Source organism: Stegodyphus dumicola, chromosome 1 (genome assembly GCF_044657685.1).
Source record: "Stegodyphus dumicola isolate Sdum_Otavi_A_Nest chromosome 1, ASM4465768v1".
In the NCBI taxonomy this organism is placed as follows: Eukaryota; Metazoa; Arthropoda; class Arachnida; order Araneae; family Eresidae; genus Stegodyphus; species Stegodyphus dumicola.
This window is the reverse complement of record NC_140768.1, coordinates 263,461,775-263,486,806: the sequence shown is the minus strand read 5'-3', so window position 1 is coordinate 263,486,806 and position 25,032 is coordinate 263,461,775. Positions and strand designations below refer to the sequence as shown.

General features: G+C 32.5%; 1 protein-coding gene and 2 long non-coding RNA genes across 5 annotated transcripts in view; 2 read left to right on the top strand and 1 right to left on the bottom strand.

Moving 5' to 3' along the window:
* Positions 1-25,032, top strand: part of Wwox (WW domain-containing oxidoreductase) — a 107,833-nt gene that overhangs the window by 45,583 nt on the left and 37,218 nt on the right. For all 3 annotated transcript variants that reach the window (XM_085827520.1, XM_085827512.1, XM_085827508.1), the window contains one exon: positions 22,203-22,260. In XM_085827520.1, the coding sequence (XP_085683646.1) occupies positions 22,203-22,260 (58 nt within the window). The remainder of the gene's footprint in view (positions 1-22,202; positions 22,261-25,032) is intronic.
* LOC146999543 (uncharacterized) lies at positions 7-9,773 on the top strand. Its single transcript, XR_015044378.1, has 2 exons — positions 7-4,144; positions 8,172-9,773. It is a non-coding gene; the product is annotated as an uncharacterized LOC146999543 (long non-coding RNA).
* Positions 11,828-18,185, bottom strand: LOC118204124 (uncharacterized). Its single transcript, XR_015044377.1, has 2 exons — positions 17,460-18,185; positions 11,828-13,429 (listed from the first exon to the last, which is right to left on the bottom strand). It is a non-coding gene; the product is annotated as an uncharacterized LOC118204124 (long non-coding RNA).

Below are 25,032 nucleotides of genomic sequence, written 5' to 3'. Positions count from 1 at the left end.
GTAAGAAAGTAGAAAACTTTGATTATTAAATACTCATCCATATGTGCATGTTTATAAAAGCTAAAGATGTGTGTATAAGTATTCTGATCTGCTAATATACAGAGTCAATCAAAATGTTCACAGATTAGGTGCTTAAAAGCAAAAGAAAATCTTGCTTGATTTAAATTTAGTCTCCTTGTGCAGCACTGTACCTTTTCCTGTGTTTCTACCATTATTTCGAAATTTTTTTTCTCTAATGCAGTGGTTCTCAGCTTTTTGCCTCAAACACCCCATTCACCATTGCTAGAAGATTCTTCTTCCCTAACTTAAAAAAAAAAAAAAAAAAAAAAAAAATGCATTGGTATTCTAATGTGTTTTTTAAATAAAACAACAAAAGATATACATAGAAAATGTTGGTAACTATCAAAACTTGAATAAAAGTAGTTTTTTATATTCATAAACTAACAATAAATACTTAACACCTAAATGAAAGGTTGACTGCATTCCCCCCTGAAACATGAAATCCTCCTAGGGGCTAATTCTCCCCTGTTGAGAACCCCTGCTCTAATGTGCTGAGGAACCATCATCTTCAGTTTATACTGAAATTCATCAATGATATTAAAACATTGACTCTTTGGTTTGAAGTTAAATTTGAGAAGGATAAAAAGTCACAGAATCAAAGTCAGGTGTGAAAACAGGGTGACGAACAACAATAATACTGCTGCGATGCATACTATGTATTAGATCCAATGCTGTACATGTAGGCACTTTAAGATCATGATGGTGTACCCAGTTTTTCTGCTCATTGCAATTCAAGTTATTTACACCAAGTGTCTGTTTTAAGATGCCTTTTGAATGTTACATTAAAATCCAATATGAATGCTCTGAGCCTGTGGAATGAATTTACAGTATGCAACCTTACAAATATCTTTTTAAAAAATCTTGATTTACCTTGCCTTTGAGAATGTATATTGGTATAATGTGATGCATATTTAAATCAGAGGAGGGCACTTGAAATGTTTCAAAAAACATGTTGATAATGTTAGTTGCTTCCTTAATGGTGATTCAGCAATGCACAGTTTGCTCCAACATTTTACATTGTTGTCATAGAGGATGACTTGATCTCTTGACATATCATACATATGATATTATGTATTCAAACTTCGCTGTTGCTGTTTTCCATGTTCAAATTGTGGAATTCAAAGGATCTGCTTCCTGTTGCGATTTGAGATTTCTGTGAACATGAGCTAATCCACATGGTAGCAAAAACATATTTAAAGTAAATGTTAATGCAGATATCACAATACTAGTTTGCATACCAATTAAACTGCATAACTGCTCACAGCTGTGTACAATTTTATTGTTAGTTGGTATGGCATAAGAAAATTTTTAATGTAACTTTCATGTTATATGCTATTTTATTAAATGTAAAAATTTACTTTGTTGCTTTGTATGTACATATGCAAAAATTGCATTGCATTAGAAATGCAGAAAATTTCACTTAAATCGTAGTTTTCATGTATAAAGTTAGAGCTTTAGTTATCCCATTTGGTACTATGGTTCTATTTAGTAGTACCAAATGTGACCAGATTGCCTACATTTTAATTGATCTTGAAATTAAGTCAGTATATAAATGCTGTTAGGTTTGTGATTTGTTGGATTCTCCCCTTTTCTTTTACTTAAAAAGTAAATAGTGAATTCAAAATATGGTACTGTGATAAATACCTTTTCTGCTCTTCCTTCTATAATGATTAATCTCAATGCAAGTACTATCTGACATTGGTTTAACCATATTAAGTGATGTTTACTTAGTGTTAGTAAAAGAAGTTAAAAGTAATAAACTATGCTAACAGTGCCCCTCCCCCCAAAAAAAGCATTAAAAGTTAAAAAATAGATAACTGAAATTACAGAAATATATACCGTATTTGACGGCATATAAGAAGCACTTTTTTTCCTAAATTTGGTCTCAAAAAAGTTACCTGCGTCTTATACGTGAAGGACACAGTCTTATACGTGAAGGTAATTGCATTCAATAATTGTTTATTTGGTTTTACGAAACGTGAGAACTAAAAGAAACCATGCTATTGAAACTTTTTTTACTTGTGTGTGGCCGTCTAAATAAGGGTGCGTCTTACATGCCGTCAAATACGGTATATATCAAGGCTGTGGAGTCGGTAGGGAAAATGACAGATTCCAACTCCTGGAATTTTAAAGACTCCAACTCCCTTATAATATATATATATGTAAACATACACACATGGGTTACAGCTTATTTTTTTAATATAAAAGAAGTAGTATATGCTACAGAAAAAAATTAATGGCATAGCAAATTATTTATATTAATCAGCATTTATTATGAAATAGAAAAACTGGCGTTAGTTATTTCTAAGAAACAGTATTGCTTCGGCAAGATCTTCTTTGTTGAAGGACCATAGATCCGATTTGATAAACTTCAGAGCTGAGAAGTCTTTCCACACTGATTTGAGTAGGAGGAAGAGCTGTTACTGTTAGAGCTACTTCTTTTAATTTTTCAGGATAGATTTTTATAAGTTCTAAAAGAGGTGTCTTGCAAGAGCAATCATATTTCTCTATTTCTTTAAAGGCTGTGTAGAAATCTTGTTTGCATTTTTTCATTTTTATATCTAAAGTCTCTTGATTCTTTATTTTCATTTGCTTTGCCTTAGCCTTTTCAATATTATCCAAAAATATTTCTCAAAACTTAATTTATTACTGAAAAAGGATGATAGAGACTCAGATTCAGTGTCTTCAGTTTGACTGTCCTGACTTGAATACTCCAATTGTTCTGAAAATAATTGCAATCTTATTGAAAGTTCATAGATGGCTTTCTTTGCCTTCTCAATTTGTTCATCATTTGGATCTACATATATTGAACCCAGCAAGATCTCATTGTCTAGCAAACAAGTTTCTCTTTTCTTTATAGAAGAAATGATTCCTTTTGCAAAAGAACAAACATCACATTCTTCCATTCTTTCCTCCTGTTAATTCTTCAGATTGTAGCTTTTATGTGGCTATATACAATGTAGAAAGAAGAATTTCTAATTCTGTAAGATCATTCCACAGTCTATCTGTTAATGAAACAGTAGGGTTATCTACATCTTCTAAAAAAGTTCTTAATTCTAACAATCTCTATATCATCAAGTAAGTACTTCCTCATTGCGTTGCTTGATCAATATTTGCTCCTTTTCCTGCTCGCTTCTCAAGAATGGCATCAATTTTGGTAGTTCTCGCTGCTATTGCTGCTTGTCTAAATTTAGCAGTGAGATTTGTAACTAAATGAATCAGTTTAATCACTAATGACAAATATCACATCCATCCTCCTCCCTTATATTTATTTATTAATATGTCAATAAAATAGAAAATAACTATTCATTATCAAACTGTCCAATGAAAACTGGAGTCAGAGTCGACCTGTTTTTAGCGACTCCAGTTCTGACAATTTTACCCCAAAATCTGCCCAACAACTCTGATTCTGACTCCACAGCCCTGATATACGTAACGTATTCGGAAACTAAGTACCGTTTCATTCTAGCGCCGTCGCAGCGCTGTCGTAGGCATCCCACGCATGCACATTAGTCTTTCTTGTTCACTGACTTTCAATTGTCGCCATTTTGGTTGCTCTATGTTAGTAGTTAGGATTTGAGTATCCCTGCACCCCGGAAGTGCAGTCGACCTTCAAAAGTACTTGGATGTAGTAGTAGGCGGTAATGTAGGCGAGACTGTTTGTCATATACCATGTTTTTCTAAAATAGCGCGTTAAATGAAGGATGAGAGGCTTGTAAAAAAAAAAAAAAGGGAAATGATTTAATTAAAATTCACGAGTCGAATGTAATATGCGCATTTGAAAGGGTTGGCTTCAGTTGAGTGGGCTGGGATAATATTCTGCATTGCTAAATTAGGAACGAGATGGTCGCTTTTCCTTGAGAGAGGTTAGATCAAGGTTAAGATTTTGAGGGGGAGGTGAAAGTAGTATTTGATGAAATACGTGTTTTGAAAGCGTAAACATCCTGTAAGCGCACAAGGCTTACTTACTGTAAGCGCAAAGACTTGTGAAACTTTCACTTGATCATTACATTTCGAAGCGGTGAGGTTGGTGCTATCATCCTCCATAAGGATTACAATGGAAGCTCGTAATGGTGAGTGAAACGTAAGGTTTTTTTTTTTTTTTGTGTGTGTTATTGTTCTTTTATTGTTAAATACTTTCTGCGATAAATGTTAAGCATAAAATTATAATTAAAATTAGTTTATTTTAGAACGCAAACGTAGATGTGTTGACACGTTGGGGGATGTGCAGCCGTCGGAAGATCTTATTTTAAACCTTGCTCCCGAGGAAGGCAAAACCTCCCGCAAAAAACTCAAAAAAATTAAAATATACATTGGAAAAAATGTTTCAATAGAAACTAGTGACTTCAAAAATGTCAATTATGTTTCATTTGTAAGGGTGTATCCCGAAACCGCCGCCACCCCCAAAAGATTTAATATAAATATGAATTGTATTGATCGTATAATCGAAGCTTTGGGGGTGATTAAGAGTCACTGTATGTAAAATTTAAAAAAAAAAAGATATCAAAATGCTGATTTTGCTGGAAAGCGGTAGTGGAAGTTAGTAAATTAATATGAATTTTATATAATATTGTAAACAAAAAAGTTCCATTATTTATTTATTATTTTTTTCAAATGATGAATTTTATTCAGTTAGCGCAAGCCCACCGAGGCTATTTGCGCACTTTAAGAACAACATTCGATGCTTCTCAGAAAGATCCGTATGAGATATTCAGAACGGCACGCCCTGCCATATACAACATTTTAAATACTAGATCGAGTTTAAGACTCAGGATTTTAATATGTTTGAAAATATGTTTTGAGAAACTGGGGAAAGATGAAAAAGAAATTAATCAGTGTTTTTATTTTTGTTCTCATTGCGAAAGGATTTTATCCTCTAACCAAATCTACGAAAGCATTGACAGATGCTTTAAAAAGATTTTAAATTTGATAGATAATTTTGTCCGTAATGGAAGCGGGTGGAAAATAAAAAAGTTAGAGTACCTTGACTTACACGTTGGAAACTATCGGGAAATTCGCGGTGGTTGTAAAAACATCACTTTACCGACGGGATTAAAAAATAGAAAAGCGTTGTTAAATATCAAATGTGGTGACGACAATTGTTTTTTATATTCTGTTGCCGCAAGTGTTTTTCCGAAATCCACTAGAAATCCTCAGAAGGCTTACTTGTATAAAAAGGATATATCACGTTTTAAATTAGGATCCCTCAAATAACCTGAACGATGTATCCATAAACGTGTATGGATATGAGGAAAATGAAATATTACCTTTGCAATTAAGTGAAAAGCGAAATGCGACAAAAACAGTAGATTTGCTATATTTTCAAAAACATTTCTTTTGTATTCGAAATTTTAATCGTCTATTACACGCAAACGAAAAACGAGTAAATTTTTTTTGTAAAACTTGTTTAAGTGGGTTTCAGAGAAGGGAAACGTTAGAGTATCACAAAACTCTTTGCAATGAAAACAAACCGCAGAAAGTTAGCATTCCTAAAAACACACTTCTTAAATTTACAAATTTAATGAAAATGCATTATCATCCTTTTTGTGTCTTTACCGATTTTGAATGCCTCACGCGCAAGATTCAAACTGCGTTTCCTTCTCCGCAACAGAGTCATACTACCCCAATTGAACAGCATATTCCTATTAGTTATACCCTAATAGTTACTGACGTGGAAGACAAGATTATTTTTCATGAATATTTTTGCGGAGAGAATGTAATGGAACATTTTTTCACAACGTTGAGCGAAATCAAATCTAAAATTTTGCAAAAGATGAAAGAGTGTTTACCGATGCAGGAGACGTCGGAAAAAAGTTACGATTCAAATATATGTCATATATGTTTGAATCCTTTCTTAGAAGGCGATGTTCGGGTCAGAGATCACTGCCACTGGAGTGATGGGCATGTGAGAGGTCTTGCACATCGCTCCTGTAATTTGAATTTTAAAGTGTCAAACTACATTCCGGTGGTAATTCATAATTTCAGGAATTATGATAGTCACCTGTTACTAAAACACATGCCGAAAATGTATGCAAATAAAGTTAACATTATTCCGGTGAATTTGGAAAAATTCACCATGTTTACACTAGATGAAATGAAATTTATTGATTCGTTTCAATTTTTAGATGCGTCTTTGGACACTTTGGTGTCGAATTTGAAAACGTCACAACATGAATTTAAATTGTTTAATGCATTTTTTGAGAAAAATCCCCAACGAGAATTGTTATTGCGGAAAGGCGTATTTCCTTACTCATATTTTGCGTCAACATCGGTGTTGGATGAAATTTCGCTTCCACCGCAGAGCGCGTTTAATAATGTATTACAAGGAGAAGCAGTTTCCGACGAAGATTATGTACATGCCACACACGTGTTTCATTCGTTTGGATGTAACACTTTTGCCGATTACTTAGAGTTATATCAAAATACAGATGTTATTTTGCTAGCCGAAGTATTTTTATCCTTCAGACGCACCGCTCTAAAATATTACCAGTTGGATCCTGTACATTTTATAACGGCTGCCGAATTAACGTGGAATGCCGGACTGAAAGCGTCTAAAATTGAATTAGAGCTTCTAGGAGATGTGAATCAATACATTTGGTTTGAAAACCAAATGCGAGGAGGTATTTGTTTTCTGGGTAGACGTTATGCTCTTGCAAATAATCCTTATATCCCCGAGAGTTATAAACCCGATTTACCACACACCTATATCTTGGCCTTAGACGCAAATAATCTATACGGGTGTGTAATGAGCCAGCACCTGCCATTGGGAGGTTTTTACTGGTTAAAGGAAAATGAGGTGGAGGCGTTTGATATTTTGTCTTGTGTTGAAGACGGTGATGTGGGGTATATTATCGAATCCGATCTGTTATATCCCTCCAATCTGCATGACCAACACAATGATTTACCGCTAGCACCGGAACATTTTGAACTCACTTTTGACATGCTATCGCCTTATGCCAAAACCCTGAGCAAAAAATTTCAGTTAGAGACGACACTTCCATGCAAAAAATTATTACCCAATTTTTTTGAAAAAAAAAATTACATCGCTCATTATTTAAATCTAAAGTTTTACGTAGAACAGGGTTTAATAATTAAGAAAATTCATAGAATTTTAGCTTTCAAACAACGAGCGTGGCTTAAAGAATACATTGCTTTCAATAATATGAAAAGACAAAATGCGTCTAGCGAATTTGAAAAATCTTTCTTTAAAAAGATGAATAACGCTTTCTATGGAAAAACCTGTCAAAATGTTAGGAAACGTATTCGCGTACAGGGCGTTTTTAGTGAGGAACAATGCCAAAAAAAATTAAACAGTCCTCTGCTGGAATATTTTGAAATAATTAATGAAAATTTTTCAGTTTTCAAAATGAAAAATCCAAATTTGTGTCTAGATAAACCGATTTATATAGGTTTCAGCGTTTTAGAATTAGCGAAGTTGCACATGTATAAATTATTCTATTCCCATTTTAAACACTTTTACAAAGAAAAATGCGAGTTGTTATACACAGATACAGATTCTTTGTATCTCTATATAACAACTGAAGATGTATATAGTGATTTAAAAACGAATTTTTTAAATATTTTGGATTGCAGTAATTTCGAACCCAATCATATAATGTTTAATGAAGAGAACCGTGGAAAACTGGGATTTCTAAAAAGTGAGACACTCACCCCCATATCGGAATTTGTGGGTTTGAAATGCAAAATGTACGCATTTCGTTTCGGTGATACTGTTAAAAAGACCGCGAAAGGAATCAAAAGGAGCGCGCTCAAAAACATTGGATTTGAAACGTATAAAAACGTTTTCGAAAATGCTTCCCTGATTAGGAATTCTCAATATTCAATCATTTCAAAAAAGCACGAACTGCAAACGATTTTTCAAAATAAAGCTAGCCTTTCGGGATATTATGACAAAAAATATTTGTTAGATGATGGAATTCAATCATTGTCTTATGGTCACTATAACACGCGTGAAGAAGACATGAATTAAAAAAAAAATGATGGAACTTTTTTGTAACATTTTATTGTAGAGTGTGACATTGTATTTTTGCAACTTATATTTTTTTATGCTAATGATCGACAAAAAACAAAAATGTGTTTCCCTCCCATAGAATACCCAGAAGATATGGCTTTATTTCAACCAATTTCTTTGCAAGATATGTGTATTCAAACTATTTTATCTTCGATATTATGTATAGCTGAACTGTATAATGTAGAACTGAATATTCCTCGTATGATTTTAAGAGATATAATAGAGAAAGGTCGATTCTGGATTGATTTTGAAAGTAGTTTCTCCTTAGAGAACAGAGATGTATTTTGGGATGAAAGTTTAACTCTCTATGAAAGAATTCGATTTAATAAGTAATTTTCTAAACAATTTATTGCCTGGTTTTTCTTTGATGATGATGTTATATTTCTTTTACACCTAAAGATTGCACATATCACATTTGTAAAACATGTAATTGTTCAAAATAATGATCTAATATTTATTTGAAAAGCTGCAACAAATGTTTAGAATTGTGGTTACGATGTCAAACAGACACTACCAGAACGAAATGTAAAATTTTCAGAAAATTCAATCATTTCTTATGTTATAATGAAAGGGATACCCTTTCTTATATGCGAAATGAAGATAACTGGTGTGAGATATGTAAGCAAAGTCCTCTGTATTTCATTTGCGACGAGAATTCATGTTGCATTTCTTTTGGAAACTTGATACACGAATGTCCCCGAATTAACCATGATCACTGTTATAATAATTGCTATGGAGGTTATGTAGAAAACTTTTCTTTTAACTGTCGAATATGAACAAAAATACTGATACATTATGGCAATATTCTGATTAATCATTTTTATTTTATAAACACCCTGAAATTTTTGTTGATATGTAATGATTCCATTTATGTTTGTAACAATGTGAAATGTACTTTTTGTTTTATTTGATTACTTATTGTATTATCAATATAACATCTCACATGGTGTAATGAAGATAATGGGTTAGTTTCTATATAAATTTACAACGAAAAATCGTTTTGATTTCTTTAAATGTTCATTTTAATTTCTGATACTTATATGCGAAATGAAGATAATTGGTGTGAGATATGTAAGCAAAGTTCTCTGTATTTCATTTGCGACAGGAATTTATGTTGCATTTCTTTTGTAAACTTGATACACGAATGTCTCGCGAATTAACCATGATGACTGTTATAATAATTGTTATGGAGGTTATGTAGAAAACTTTTCTTTTAACTGTCGAATATGAATAAATATACTGACACATTAAGGCAATATTTTGATTTATCATTTTTATTTTATAAACACCCCCTCCATGTATGTTTCGACGAAAAAGAGGGGGGGCGAGGGAAAGAAATTTTTGTTGATATTTAATGATTCCATTTATGTTTGTAATAATGTGAAATGTACTTTTTGTTTCATTTGATTACTTATTGTATTATCAATATAACATCTCACATGGTATAATGAAAATAATGGGTTAGTTCCCATATTGGATTTACATCGAAAAATCGTTTTGATTTTTTTTAAATGTTCATTTTAATTTTTGATACCTTTATATATTTTACAACAGTAATATGTTTTTTGTTTCATTTGATTTTTTCATTGTATCATGCATACAAGAATGATTATTTTGTATTAAGCTTCTGTAATCCTTTAGAAAAAAAATAAAAAAATGGACCTTATCCAAGAGGTCCGGTTTTAGTATCTTCTTGGAGGAATTTACATTTTATTAATTTCTTCAAGGCAGATGCTTTTACCGGAAAACAAAACAGTGGAATAGAAAAAGGCAGCTCATAAATAAGTGTAAAAATGTATTATTTATCTATATATCTGATATTTGTTTTCAGAGACAAAAAAAAATTGCATTTAGGTTTCGTCACAAGTGAATTATTCTTATAGAGCCCTTTTGGAAAGTTTGTTGTTCTATTCCAAATCAGGTCAAGATAATCTACTGAGTGCTGGCTTATTTGCAAAAGATACTGCATCTAAGCATGATGTTGTGGGAGACGAAAACGAAGGTTATACAACGCGTGCAAATCGTTGCAAGCTTAGCCAAAGCCTCGACCTCGTGGGACCATTGCACTTCGATTTGGCCACTCAACCGAAATTGTTAGTCAACGGGGTTAATGTACGCATTAAACTGGAAAGGCATAAAGATGTTTTCACTTTGATGTCGGCAAACGACAATTATAAAATTAGAATTCAGCTAGCAAAACTATACGTGAGAAAAGTCAGCGTGGCTCCCTCCATCCTAATAGCACACGAAAAGGCTTTAGAAAAAGGAGTTATTAAGATGCCCATGCGAACCTGCGCATTGCAATCTTTCTCGCTTTTGCCGAAAAAATTATTGAAATTTTCCCATCAAAGAAACATCAAGTGTACGAAGAAGTGTTTAAAAGCATATACAGAAATATTCATTTCGAACAAAGGCGGTAATGGATACTTTAACTCTGTGTCAATATGCCTGTGGCGACAGTCGAATCAAAAAACATTTGGAGGTGTATATCCTTCCGATTTCATACCCTTACGAAAGAGACATTACTCCTCATTTATAGTGAATTCGGATCCGCATACTTTACCTGGGAGCCACTGGATTTCGATATATTTTAAGAAAAACAGCACGGCATATTACTTCAGTTATGGTCTTGCTCCATCTAACAAAAATATTTTAAACTTTTTAATGACCAACGCTAACAAAACATTTTATAATAAAATATGCTTTCAAGATGATACCAGTACATCCTGCGGAAAATTTGCTCTTTATTTTTTATTTTGTATGGTAAGAGGGTACTCTTTGAAGGACCTCTGCACGAAAGATAAGAAAAAAAATAAAATTTTTATTAGGGAATTTTTTTAAAAAAAAATTCAAACGTCGCCGCTGTTGTCATGCTTTTCATGCCAAGAAACAAAATTGTGTGTCTTTGATAAATATGCGTGTTATTCCTGCAAAACATCACTAACGCTTCAGAAGTCGACGATGGAACGTTACGGCTATTTGCACACTGGAAACTCCGAAAACAGTCCTGTTGAAGAAGTACACGTTGAAAAAATTAATCATTTTTTCTTTAAAAACCTAAGCGACTGCATTCGTAATGCTCTTTACGATGAAAACACTAGCGGGAAAGGAAATCGTCATCAATCCTACGAATGGGCATCTTAATAACTCCTTTTTCTAAAGCCTTTTCGTGTGCTATTAGGATGGAGGGAGCCACGCTGACTTTTCTCACGTATAGTTTTGCTAGCTGAATTCTAATTTTATAATTGTCGTTTGCCGACATCAAAGTGAAAACATCTTTATGCCTTTCCAGTTTAATGCGTACATTAACCCCGTTGACTAACAATTTCGGTTGAGTGGCCAAATCGAAGTGCAATGGTCCCACGAGGTCGAGGCTTTGGCTAAGCTTGCAACGATTTGCACGCGTTGTATAACCTTCGTTTTCGTCTCCCACAACATCATGCTTAGATGCAGTATCTTTTGCAAATAAGCCAGCACTCAGTAGATTATCTTGACCTGATTTGGAATAGAACAACAAACTTTCCAAAAGGGCTCTATAAGAATAATTCACTTGTGACGAAACCTAAATGCAATTTTTTTTTGTCTCTGAAAACAAATATCAGATATATAGATAAATAATACATTTTTTCACTTATTTATGAGCTGCCTTTTTCTATTCCACTGTTTTGTTTTCCGGTAAAAGCATCTGCCTTGAAGAAATTAATAAAATGTAAATTCCTCCAAGAAGATACTAAAACCGGACCTCTTGGATAAGGTCCATTTTTTTATTTTTTTTCTAAAGGATTACAGAAGCTTAATACAAAATAATCATTCTTGTATGCATGATACAATGAAAAAATCAAATGAAACAAAAAACATATTACTGTTGTAAAATATATAAAGGTATCAAAAATTAAAATGAACATTTAAAAAAAATCAAAACGATTTTTCGATGTAAATCCAATATGGGAACTAACCCATTATTTTCATTATACCATGTGAGATGTTATATTGATAATACAATAAGTAATCAAATGAAACAAAAAGTACATTTCACATTATTACAAACATAAATGGAATCATTAAATATCAACAAAAATTTCTTTCCCTCGCCCCCCCTCTTTTTCGTCGAAACATACATGGAGGGGGTGTTTATAAAATAAAAATGATAAATCAGAATATTGCCTTAATGTGTCAGTATTTTTATTCATATTCGACAGTTAAAAGAAAAGTTTTCTACATAACCTCCATAACAATTATTATAACAGTCATCATGGTTAATTCGCGAGACATTCGTGTATCAAGTTTACAAAAGAAATGCAACATAAATTCCTGTCGCAAATGAAATACAGAGAACTTTGCTTACATATCTCACACCAATTATCTTCATTTCGCATATAAGTATCAGAAATTAAAATGAACATTTAAAGAAATCAAAACGATTTTTCGTTGTAAATTTATATAGAAACTAACCCATTATCTTCATTACACCATGTGAGATGTTATATTGATAATACAATAAGTAATCAAATAAAACAAAAAGTACATTTCACATTGTTACAAACATAAATGGAATCATTACATATCAACAAAAATTTCAGGGTGTTTATAAAATAAAAATGATTAATCAGAATATTGCCATAATGTATCAGTATTTTTGTTCATATTCGACAGTTAAAAGAAAAGTTTTCTACATAACCTCCATAGCAATTATTATAACAGTGATCATGGTTAATTCGGGGACATTCGTGTATCAAGTTTCCAAAAGAAATGCAACATGAATTCTCGTCGCAAATGAAATACAGAGGACTTTGCTTACATATCTCACACCAGTTATCTTCATTTCGCATATAAGAAAGGGTATCCCTTTCATTATAACATAAGAAATGATTGAATTTTCTGAAAATTTTACATTTCGTTCTGGTAGTGTCTGTTTGACATCGTAACCACAATTCTAAACATTTGTTGCAGCTTTTCAAATAAATATTAGATCATTATTTTGAACAATTACATGTTTTACAAATGTGATATGTGCAATCTTTAGGTGTAAAAGAAATATAACATCATCATCAAAGAAAAACCAGGCAATAAATTGTTTAGAAAATTACTTATTAAATCGAATTCTTTCATAGAGAGTTAAACTTTCATCCCAAAATACATCTCTGTTCTCTAAGGAGAAACTACTTTCAAAATCAATCCAGAATCGACCTTTCTCTATTATATCTCTTAAAATCATACGAGGAATATTCAGTTCTACATTATACAGTTCAGCTATACATAATATCGAAGATAAAATAGTTTGAATACACATATCTTGCAAAGAAATTGGTTGAAATAAAGCCATATCTTCTGGGTATTCTATGGGAGGGAAACACATTTTTGTTTTTTGTCGATCATTAGCATAAAAAAATATAAGTTGCAAAAATACAATGTCACACTCTACAATAAAATGTTACAAAAAAGTTCCATCATTTTTTTTTTAATTCATGTCTTCTTCACGCGTGTTATAGTGACCATAAGACAATGATTGAATTCCATCATCTAACAAATATTTTTTGTCATAATATCCCGAAAGGCTAGCTTTATTTTGAAAAATCGTTTGCAGTTCGTGCTTTTTTGAAATGATTGAATATTGAGAATTCCTAATCAGGGAAGCATTTTCGAAAACGTTTTTATACGTTTCAAATCCAATGTTTTTGAGCGCGCTCCTTTTGATTCCTTTCGCGGTCTTTTTAACAGTATCACCGAAACGAAATGCGTACATTTTGCATTTCAAACCCACAAATTCCGATATGGGGGTGAGTGTCTCACTTTTTAGAAATCCCAGTTTTCCACGGTTCTCTTCATTAAACATTATATGATTGGGTTCGAAATTACTGCAATCCAAAATATTTAAAAAATTCGTTTTTAAATCACTATATACATCTTCAGTTGTTATATAGAGATACAAAGAATCTGTATCTGTGTATAACAACTCGCATTTTTCTTTGTAAAAGTGTTTAAAATGGGAATAGAATAATTTATACATGTGCAACTTCGCTAATTCTAAAACGCTGAAACCTATATAAATCGGTTTATCTAGACACAAATTTGGATTTTTCATTTTGAAAACTGAAAAATTTTCATTAATTATTTCAAAATATTCCAGCAGAGGACTGTTTAATTTTTTTTGGCATTGTTCCTCACTAAAAACGCCCTGTACGCGAATACGTTTCCTAACATTTTGACAGGTTTTTCCATAGAAAGCGTTATTCATCTTTTTAAAGAAAGATTTTTCAAATTCGCTAGACGCATTTTGTCTTTTCATATTATTGAAAGCAATGTATTCTTTAAGCCACGCTCGTTGTTTGAAAGCTAAAATTCTATGAATTTTCTTAATTATTAAACCCTGTTCTACGTAAAACTTTAGATTTAAATAATGAGCGATGTAATTTTTTTTTTCAAAAAAATTGGGTAATAATTTTTTGCATGGAAGTGTCGTCTCTAACTGAAATTTTTTGCTCAGGGTTTTGGCATAAGGCGATAGCATGTCAAAAGTGAGTTCAAAATGTTCCGGTGCTAGCGGTAAATCATTGTGTTGGTCATGCAGATGGGAGGGATATAACAGATCGGATTCGATAATATACCCCACATCACCGTCTTCAACACAAGACAAAATATCAAACGCCTCCACCTCATTTTCCTTTAACCAGTAAAAACCTCCCAATGGCAGGTGCTGGCTCATTACACACCCGTATAGATTATTTGCGTCTAAGGCCAAGATATAGGTGTGTGGTAAATCGGGTTTATAACTCTCGGGGATATAAGGATTATTTGCAAGAGCATAACGTCTACCCAGAAAACAAATACCTCCTCGCATTTGGTTTTCAAACCAAATGTATTGATTCACATCTCCTAGAAGCTCTAATTCAATTTTAGACGCTTTCAGTCCGGCATTCCACGTTAATTCGGCAGCCGTTATAAAATGTACAGGATCCAACTGGTAATATTTTAGAGCGGTGCGTCTGAAGGATAAAAATACTTCGGCTAGCAAAATAACATCTGTATTTTGATATAACTCTAAGTAATCGGCAAAAGTGTTACATCCAAACGAATGAAACACGTGTGTGGCATGTACATAATCTTCGTCGGAAACTGCTTCTCCTTGTAATACATTATTAAACGCGCTCTGCGGTGGAAGCGAAATTTCATCCAACACCGATGTTGACGCAAAATATGAGTAAGGAAATACGCCTTTCCGCAATAACAATTCTCGTTGGGGATTTTTCTCAAAAAATGCATTAAACAATTTAAATTCATGTTGTGACGTTTTCAAATTCGACACCAAAGTGTCCAAAGACGCATCTAAAAATTGAAACGAATCAATAAATTTCATTTCATCTAGTGTAAACATGGTGAATTTTTCCAAATTCACCGGAATAATGTTAACTTTATTTGCATACATTTTCGGCATGTGTTTTAGTAACAGGTGACTATCATAATTCCTGAAATTATGAATTACCACCGGAATGTAGTTTGACACTTTAAAATTCAAATTACAGGAGCGATGTGCAAGACCTCTCACATGCCCATCACTCCAGTGGCAGTGATCTCTGACCCGAACATCGCCTTCTAAGAAAGGATTCAAACATATATGACATATATTTGAATCGTAACTTTTTTCCGACGTCTCCTGCATCGGTAAACACTCTTTCATCTTTTGCAAAATTTTAGATTTGATTTCGCTCAACGTTGTGAAAAAATGTTCCATTACATTCTCTCCGCAAAAATATTCATGAAAAATAATCTTGTCTTCCACGTCAGTAACTATTAGGGTATAACTAATAGGAATATGCTGTTCAATTGGGGTAGTATGACTCTGTTGCGGAGAAGGAAACGCAGTTTGAATCTTGCGCGTGAGGCATTCAAAATCGGTAAAGACACAAAAAGGATGATAATGCATTTTCATTAAATTTGTAAATTTAAGAAGTGTGTTTTTAGGAATGCTAACTTTCTGCGGTTTGTTTTCATTGCAAAGAGTTTTGTGATACTCTAACGTTTCCCTTCTCTGAAACCCACTTAAACAAGTTTTACAAAAAAAATTTACTCGTTTTTCGTTTGCGTGTAATAGACGATTAAAATTTCGAATACAAAAGAAATGTTTTTGAAAATATAGCAAATCTACTGTTTTTGTCGCATTTCGCTTTTCACTTAATTGCAAAGGTAATATTTCATTTTCCTCATATCCATACACGTTTATGGATACATCGTTCAGGTTATTTGAGGGATCCTAATTTAAAACGTGATATATCCTTTTTATACAAGTAAGCCTTCTGAGGATTTCTAGTGGATTTCGGAAAAACACTTGCGGCAACAGAATATAAAAAACAATTGTCGTCACCACATTTGATATTTAACAACGCTTTTCTATTTTTTAATCCCGTCGGTAAAGTGATGTTTTTACAACCACCGCGAATTTCCCGATAGTTTCCAACGTGTAAGTCAAGGTACTCTAACTTTTTTATTTTCCACCCGCTTCCATTACGGACAAAATTATCTATCAAATTTAAAATCTTTTTAAAGCATCTGTCAATGCTTTCGTAGATTTGGTTAGAGGATAAAATCCTTTCGCAATGAGAACAAAAATAAAAACACTGATTAATTTCTTTTTCATCTTTCCCCAGTTTCTCAAAACATATTTTCAAACATATTAAAATCCTGAGTCTTAAACTCGATCTAGTATTTAAAATGTTGTATATGGCAGGGCGTGCCGTTCTGAATATCTCATACGGATCTTTCTGAGAAGCATCGAATGTTGTTCTTAAAGTGCGCAAATAGCCTCGGTGGGCTTGCGCTAACTGAATAAAATTCATCATTTGAAAAAAATAATAAATAAATAATGGAACTTTTTTGTTTACAATATTATATAAAATTCATATTAATTTACTAACTTCCACTACCGCTTTCCAGCAAAATCAGCATTTTGATATCTTTTTTTTTTTAAATTTTACATACAGTGACTCTTAATCACCCCCAAAGCTTCGATTATACGATCAATACAATTCATATTTATATTAAATCTTTTGGGGGTGGCGGCGGTTTCGGGATACACCCTTACAAATGAAACATAATTGACATTTTTGAAGTCACTAGTTTCTATTGAAACATTTTTTCCAATGTATATTTTAATTTTTTTGAGTTTTTTGCGGGAGGTTTTGCCTTCCTCGGGAGCAAGGTTTAAAATAAGATCTTCCGACGGCTGCACATCCCCCAACGTGTCAACACATCTACGTTTGCGTTCTAAAATAAACTAATTTTAATTATAATTTTATGCTTAACATTTATCGCAGAAAGTATTTAACAATAAAAGAACAATAACACACAAAAAAAAAAAAAAAAAAAACCTTACGTTTCACTCACCATTACGAGCTTCCATTGTAATCCTTATGGAGGATGATAGCACCAACCTCACCGCTTCGAAATGTAATGATCAAGTGAAAGTTTCACAAGTCTTTGCGCTTACAGTAAGTAAGCCTTGTGCGCTTACAGGATGTTTACGCTTTCAAAACACGTATTTCATCAAATACTACTTTCACCTCCCCCTCAAAATCTTAACCTTGATCTAACCTCTCTCAAGGAAAAGCGACCATCTCGTTCCTAATTTAGCAATGCAGAATATTATCCCAGCCCACTCAACTGAAGCCAACCCTTTCAAATGCGCATATTACATTCGACTCGTGAATTTTAATTAAATCATTTCCCCCTTTTTTTTTTTACAAGCCTCTCATCCTTCATTTAACGCGCTATTTTAGAAAAACATGGTATATGACAAACAGTCTCGCCTACATTACCGCCTACTACTACATCCAAGTACTTTTGAAGGTCGACTGCACTTCCGGGGTGCAGGGATACTCAAATCCTAACTACTTATGTTGTATTTTCAGTTTGCTGTGCACATTCAAAATGTTTAAGACAATTAGTTTTCCTGCTGACTATGAGATTCGTGCCGTGATTAAAGTTTTGAACTCGAGGAATGTTAAACCGGCCGAAATTTATCGTCAAGTGACAGAAGTTTACGGTGAATACACGATAAGTGATGGAATGGTGAGAAAGTGGGTAAGAATGTTTAATGCAGGTCGAACAAATGTCCACGCCGAGGCTCGGAGCGGTTGGCCTTCTGTTGTCACTGATGATTTGGTAAGGAAAGTTCATGAAGCAATTCCTGAGAACAGACGCTTCACAATGACAACTCTTTCAGAGGCATTTCCACAAATTTCACGTACTGTTTTGTTCGAAATTGTGTCTGACTGCTTGAATTATCGCAAACTGTGTTCCCGATGGGTTCCAAAAATGCTCACTGATGTTCACAAAACAAAGCGACTTGGTAGTGCCCTGACATTTCTCATGCGGTACAGTGATGAGGGAGAAAACGTTTTAAACCAAATTGTGACAGGCGATGAAACTTGGGTGTGTCATTTCACACCTGAATCGAAACAACAATCAATGGAGTGGAGACATACTCATTCTCCGAAAAAACAAAAGTTCAAAGTGACAATGTCATCACAAAAAATCATGTGCACTGTCTTCTGGGATAGGAAAGGCGTTTTGCTTACTGAATTTCTTCCCAGAGGTGAAACCATTAATGCGGCACGATATTGTGAGACTAAAAAAAAAACTAAGGCGTGCCATTCAAAACAAACGAAGAGGAATGCTCAGTAAAGGAATTGTGTTGCTCCATGACAATGCTCGGCCCCATACTGCTGGTGTCACTCAATCGTTAATTCGACAGTTTCATTGGGAGAAGTTCGATCACCCGCTGTACAGCCCGGACTTGGCGCCGTCCGTAGTAGAAGATGTTCACTATTACTTGTTCCTGCACATGAAGTGCGAGCTTGGTGGCAAGCGCTTCGGATCTGACGATGACACGAAAAATGCTGTGGAGTCGTGGTTATCGAAACTGGCGGGAAGTTTCTTTGACAGTGGTATACAAAAACTGGTCACCCGCTATGACAAGCGTTTGATCATTGGCGGAAACTATGTTGAAAAATAGTTTAAGACATGTATTTTCATGTAAAAATAAAATTGGATTCGAAAAAATTGTTTTACTATTTTTTTTTTTTTCCAAAACGGTACTTAGTTTCCGAATACGCCTCGTATATATATAATGTTGTATGATCTTAAATTCACTTTCGGAATTAAACTTCCTACCTATGGGTTCACTCTTTTTAGATACTTCTACTAAAAATAATATATGGAGATAATATAATCAATATTTCTTAAGTAAATAAATTATTATATATATATATTACAAATATCACAACATAAGAATCATCTCTACTTTTGTTGTTCATATTTTGAGCTTTTCTTTTTTGTTCATGTCTTTTAAAATGTGCCATGCTAGTAAAACATACCCAGAAATGTGCTGGATTTAATTTACATAATAAAATAGTTTTTGAAAGTATTGACAAATGCTTTTATATCATTATAATAACAACTTAATGTTTTGATTTAAGGATACCAAATTTGGTTTGTGTGACTTGTCCCATGATTGGGTTAGTAACCATGTTTTTGCAAGTTCCTTTATCAGTATTATTGCAGCTTAATTTACTTGGAGTGCTATGCAAAGGAACAAAATTTGATTGCAGAACAGATGGTGTTATGCAGAGACTTTTAGGAAACTTCGTGCAATACTTGGGTACAAATTTGCACCTATTTGACACCAAATACTAAAATGTCTCTCTAAATCTGGCTGAACTGTGAAGAAACTGCTTTTTTGCCTGACAGTTTGCTGAGAGTCCAAAAAATTGCATTTGGCATTGTTTGCAATAGTTTGGATTTTTTCATAGATTTGCGCCTGCATGATTTTAAAATTAACAAACCCAGGAACTGAAACTGAATAATCACTTGCAATGGAGATAGCTCATTAAATGAGTTTTGAGGATGCAACTAATAAATAAAGATTTTGTGCACAAGGTAGCATTCACTTATAAAATACATCTTCATATAAATGAACTTGTTGCATTTGGGCAACACATAATCCTTGAGAAATCTGTGAGACAGCATCGCATTTGCAACAAATAATCATGTGGTTTGGATTTTGGACTGGTGTGATAAGTCTATACTGTTTTTGAGGTATGGATGGAAATGCCATAGCCATTAATGGAAAACAATATTACAACCTGGTTAGGAGATTTTTGTGCCTGCATTTGAATGGAATGGATTTTTAATGCATGTAATTTTAGTGTCATTTCCAATTTGAATCGTCTATCAAAATGATGACCAGAAACTGGTTGCCTCCATCATACCTAAGTTTTACTGTTTGTTCCTTAGAGAATTTCTGAAATCTGAGATCTATACAGATTGACTCAAATTGTGCAAGAACTTGAAAGTGAATGTGTTTGTAAACCACAATAATGAGCAAATAGGCGAAAAACTGATCATGAATTTTATTGAGAGAGAGTCTCACATTTATTGAGAGAGTCTCACATTCATTATATTTATTGAGAGAGAACATTGGCTATTTCCTTATGACTTGCGATGCATAATAAGGAAATAGCCAGATCTTATTTTTCATTTTGAGATTGGAATATTTACCTATTAAAATAATGGAAAAGTATTTGCCATATTAAAAACTACCATTACTCTTTTGATGCTCATCAATGAGCTGAGCTTACATTCCAATTACATGCCACAGTGAGTGCAAACAAACACAGCTCACATTACAAATTTATGACCGACGCATTTGGGTAGAAATAATTTTCTCCAAAAACCAACCACCATAGAATTAAACAAGTTTTAGATGCATTTATCAGAAGAATATCTGAACGTATTAAAATGAGCTTCTAATATTTTACTTCCTTTTGTGGAAACGTATTTGTACAAGACTGGCTTTTCATGTAATACTGCAACAAAATCCAAACGTAAAAACCGACTTGACGGAACATCTGATATAAGAATTTAGATTTCTAACATTGTTCTTGGCATTGAAAGAATTTGCAATTTGAAGATTCAGACATTTCAGACATGAAGTCGTTGAAAACTAAATATTTAATTTTTAAAATATTTTTAATTCCATTTAATTAGTTTTATGCATAATTTTTTATATAATTAAAAATTGAAAAGCATTTCTTTTATAGCTGTGACATAAAAATTGGAGTAGTGAATATATTTTTTTGTTTATATGATATATTTGCATTATCATTTATTATAATTAAAAACTCAAATTTACTTTAGCGTTCCTTAAAAATGTTAGAATATTTAAGTGCTCCTGTATTAAGAAAGTTTGGAAAACACTGATATAATAGAATGTATTGAATGAGAAAAGACTTGATAAGTATAGATACTTCAGTGTTCATGATTTGAATACTATTTTAAATTTATTTGATATTAATAATTAAGGGTGTGTTAGTTTTTCCTTTTCTTTTTAAGTGGAAAAAAAAGATACAAAGTAGAAACTACTTGAGTTACTAATATAGAGAATAATTTGATTTCTAATATTATAGAAAGTAAACATTCTAATAAGTGTGGACTTTTCAAATGTCTAATTCAGTTTGTTTTATTTTTTTGCATATTGTTTATTGAAAATTCGGTACTTACGTATTATCGCAACCAGGTTGGCGCTATTTGTAAGTTTCAGTAAAAAAGTATGAATAAAAAGGAAATGTACATTTATTAATTACAGATAATTTTTAATACAGTTTTTATATTATTTTGTTTTAAAATATAAAATAGCAACCCTTCCGGTTTCGAATTTGAATAAGTTGCAGAATTATTTTTTCGGCGGAAATCTTTTGGCTATTGCTTTTAGCATTGATTGAAAACCGTATTCGGCATAACCATGTACACGTTGACTTATTTTTACTTAAAAAAACATCCCAGAATTGCACAAAAATGGCATTGCGCACACTCTTGACTTTATCCATGTACTCTGCTATTTTCTCATAAATTACAAAAATTTGCACGAAAATGCAGGAAAATTTTGTGAATCTCCACATACTCTTTTTACAAAACTACGTATAACACGTAGGGTTGCCGTAAGTAGGGTTGCCAAATTTGGCAATTTATGCGAATTTTGGCCTGGTTGCAATAATACGTAAGTACCGAAAATTCATTGTTTAATATGTTTTATAATTGTTAAAATTTGATATTTTAGAACTACCTCATGGCTGGGAAAGAATGGTTGGTGAAGATGGACTCGTTTATTTTGTTGAGTAAGCTTACAGTTTTCTGTAATTTGAAGTTATTTTGTAGTAATATTTTGGAAAGCTTTCCAATATATCTTTTGCATCGTTTTTAATTCTTCCATTTAATTGTAGTTGCACTATATTTGTTAATCTGATGTAATAAAACTAATTTAATTCTTCTGCTATCCTTATTTTTTTATATTATATCTAGACTATTGATTAACCTTTTGATGCTCGTCAAAAAGCTTTGCCCTCATTCCTAGTTATGTACCCCAGTGGGCATAAACAATACTGTTGGCATTACAGATCTGTGACTGACAGATATTGCATGTATTTGGCAAGAAAGAATTGCTTCATTTTGCCACTGCAAAAGGATTAAAGTTAATTTATGTCATTTAATTTCACATACTCTTAATAGAGAGTGCCATGTATATTTTTAATTTTAAGAAAAAGGTCTTTATTCTTACTCTTACTTATTTTAAAAGTCCTTTCTCTCTTCCAAAAAATAGAAATGGTTTTCTATGCCAAGAATTAATAACAGTTTTAATTTTTGCAATTAAAATTTTACTTCCATGTTAGTACATGAGAAATTTTTTTAAATAATAACAATTGTTTTTCCTTAATAATCATTACTATCATCTATGCTATATCATATTTTATTGATTTCAGTACAGTAACAAAAAGCACTCTTGATGTTTGCAATCATTGGGAATAGTTGTGGTTGATTTAAAATTATTCTGACCATCCCTTGGCTGTTTATTTTTATCCTTTCACATATCAAATGATTTTCTCATTGCTGTGTTCTTAATTAAAATATTATTGTGCTATTAATCTTTTCAGAAAAGCTCAAGACAATTTTAGAAAACATGCCAAGTACTATTTTAAAAGATGCCTATATTTTGTAGTGTTATAATTAATTTCCTTCATTTGTGAGATAGGATGAGGAACACCTACATTTATCTAAGCAATTAAGTTAGGTCAGTATTGAATTAATCATTTTTCTAGGCTTTCAAAACCAGTTCAGAAAGATCTAGAAGAGAAATAGGTATTACAAAATATCTTCTGTCTTATTATTATAAGGGAACTTTTTAATAAGCTGCTTGTATAATTTGTCTGTGTTCTCCTCTTGTCTAGCTTTTTACCATAGACTTACCATAGAAAAATTCGGCAATAAGGGATGACATTTATTTTGCTTGTGAACAAGACATTCAGAAGCAAAGGACCATGTTTCCAATAAATTTATTTTGCTTGTGAACAAGACATTCACAAGCAAAATAAATTTATTGGAACAGGTTCCTTTGATCTAAACACTCATCATCTGCCATCAGTACTCAAGAACTATGTCTCTTAACTTGTAACAATGCTATTGCTATTTATTTGAAAATTGATTAGGAAAGATGAAAATAATATAACAGTACCGTAAATTCTTCCAATTTTGTCACGAGACTCATTTTTCATAATATCTCCCAGCCTTCCCATAGATCACCAAATTTCCCATTGTTTAATTTTTAGCTTTACTAAGGAAAATGTTTCCCAGCAGTAAATGAAATTTATTGAATTAAGGGAACTTAAATTAGGCCAACTTTATTCTCCTCTACTCTAATGATTTTCAAATATTTTCTTTTTAATAAATTTTATTTTATTTGAATTGTATTTTTTCCCTTATTACACTTTATTGATCTTTGTTTTATAAAATTTTTTCATTAAATTTCATTTGATCAGTTGTCTTAATGTATGATATTTGTAGATTTTTATCTGAAAATTCAAGCAGTGTTTAATCAGTTAATGTTTGTAATTAATTTAATTTTGTTGCTTATGGTACATTACTAAGTGTATCCATGCAAATACTGTGTGCATCGATTATTAATTTTATTTTCATTTTATTTAAAAGTACCTTGATATATAAAACCTTTCCTGCAGTATACAAGATTTTCTTAGTGCATAAGTATAAGAAAATTTTAAAAATGACCCAAAGAACACAAAATTTAGAATATCCAATTAAATATTAATATATTGTTACAAATTTTGTACGTATGTAACTAATTTTAGTGAAATTATAGTGGAATTTTTTCGTATGATTTAAAATGAAATGCTTGAAAGAGGAGATGCTCTGCCAGAAACATAAGAACAAAAGGGCAAGTCTATTTAACATAGAGTAAATGACTATATTGCTAAATTGGCGTCTCGCTAATTGGCCACTAATTTTTATCGCCAGATTTGGTGAAAAATCACTAAAATTTGCCAAACTTTGCGACGATTTGGCAACATTGACATTGACATTTTGCGACCATTTGACATTTTGGTTCAGTCCCTATATGTAATGCGCATTGTGATTTAATAATTGTAATTGATCCTATATCTAACTATAACCATATCTGGCCCTCATATGCCTTCTAGTAATTTTGTAAGTGGAAGGTACTAGAGATTTCTCAGCAGCTGGGAGAAAACTACATAAGACTGGGAAGAACATCAGTTTTTCAGTAGTAGTTGTTGGTTCAGAGCTGAATTCGGAGTATTGAGATATCCATGAAAGCATCACATTTTAGATACACTTTGCATTGCTATATGTAACTGTAACCATTTCTGGCCCTCATATGCCTTCCAATAATTTCGAGAAGTGGAAGGTATTAGAAATTTCTCAGCAGCCAGTTGAAGACTATACGAGATTGGGGAGAACATCAGTTTCTCAGTAGCTGTTGTTAGTTTAGAGCTGAATTCGGGGCACTGAGATATCCAGGAGATCTTCGCCTTTTAGATGGACTTTTTATTGCATTTTGTTTAACAATCTTAGTAGTCTGA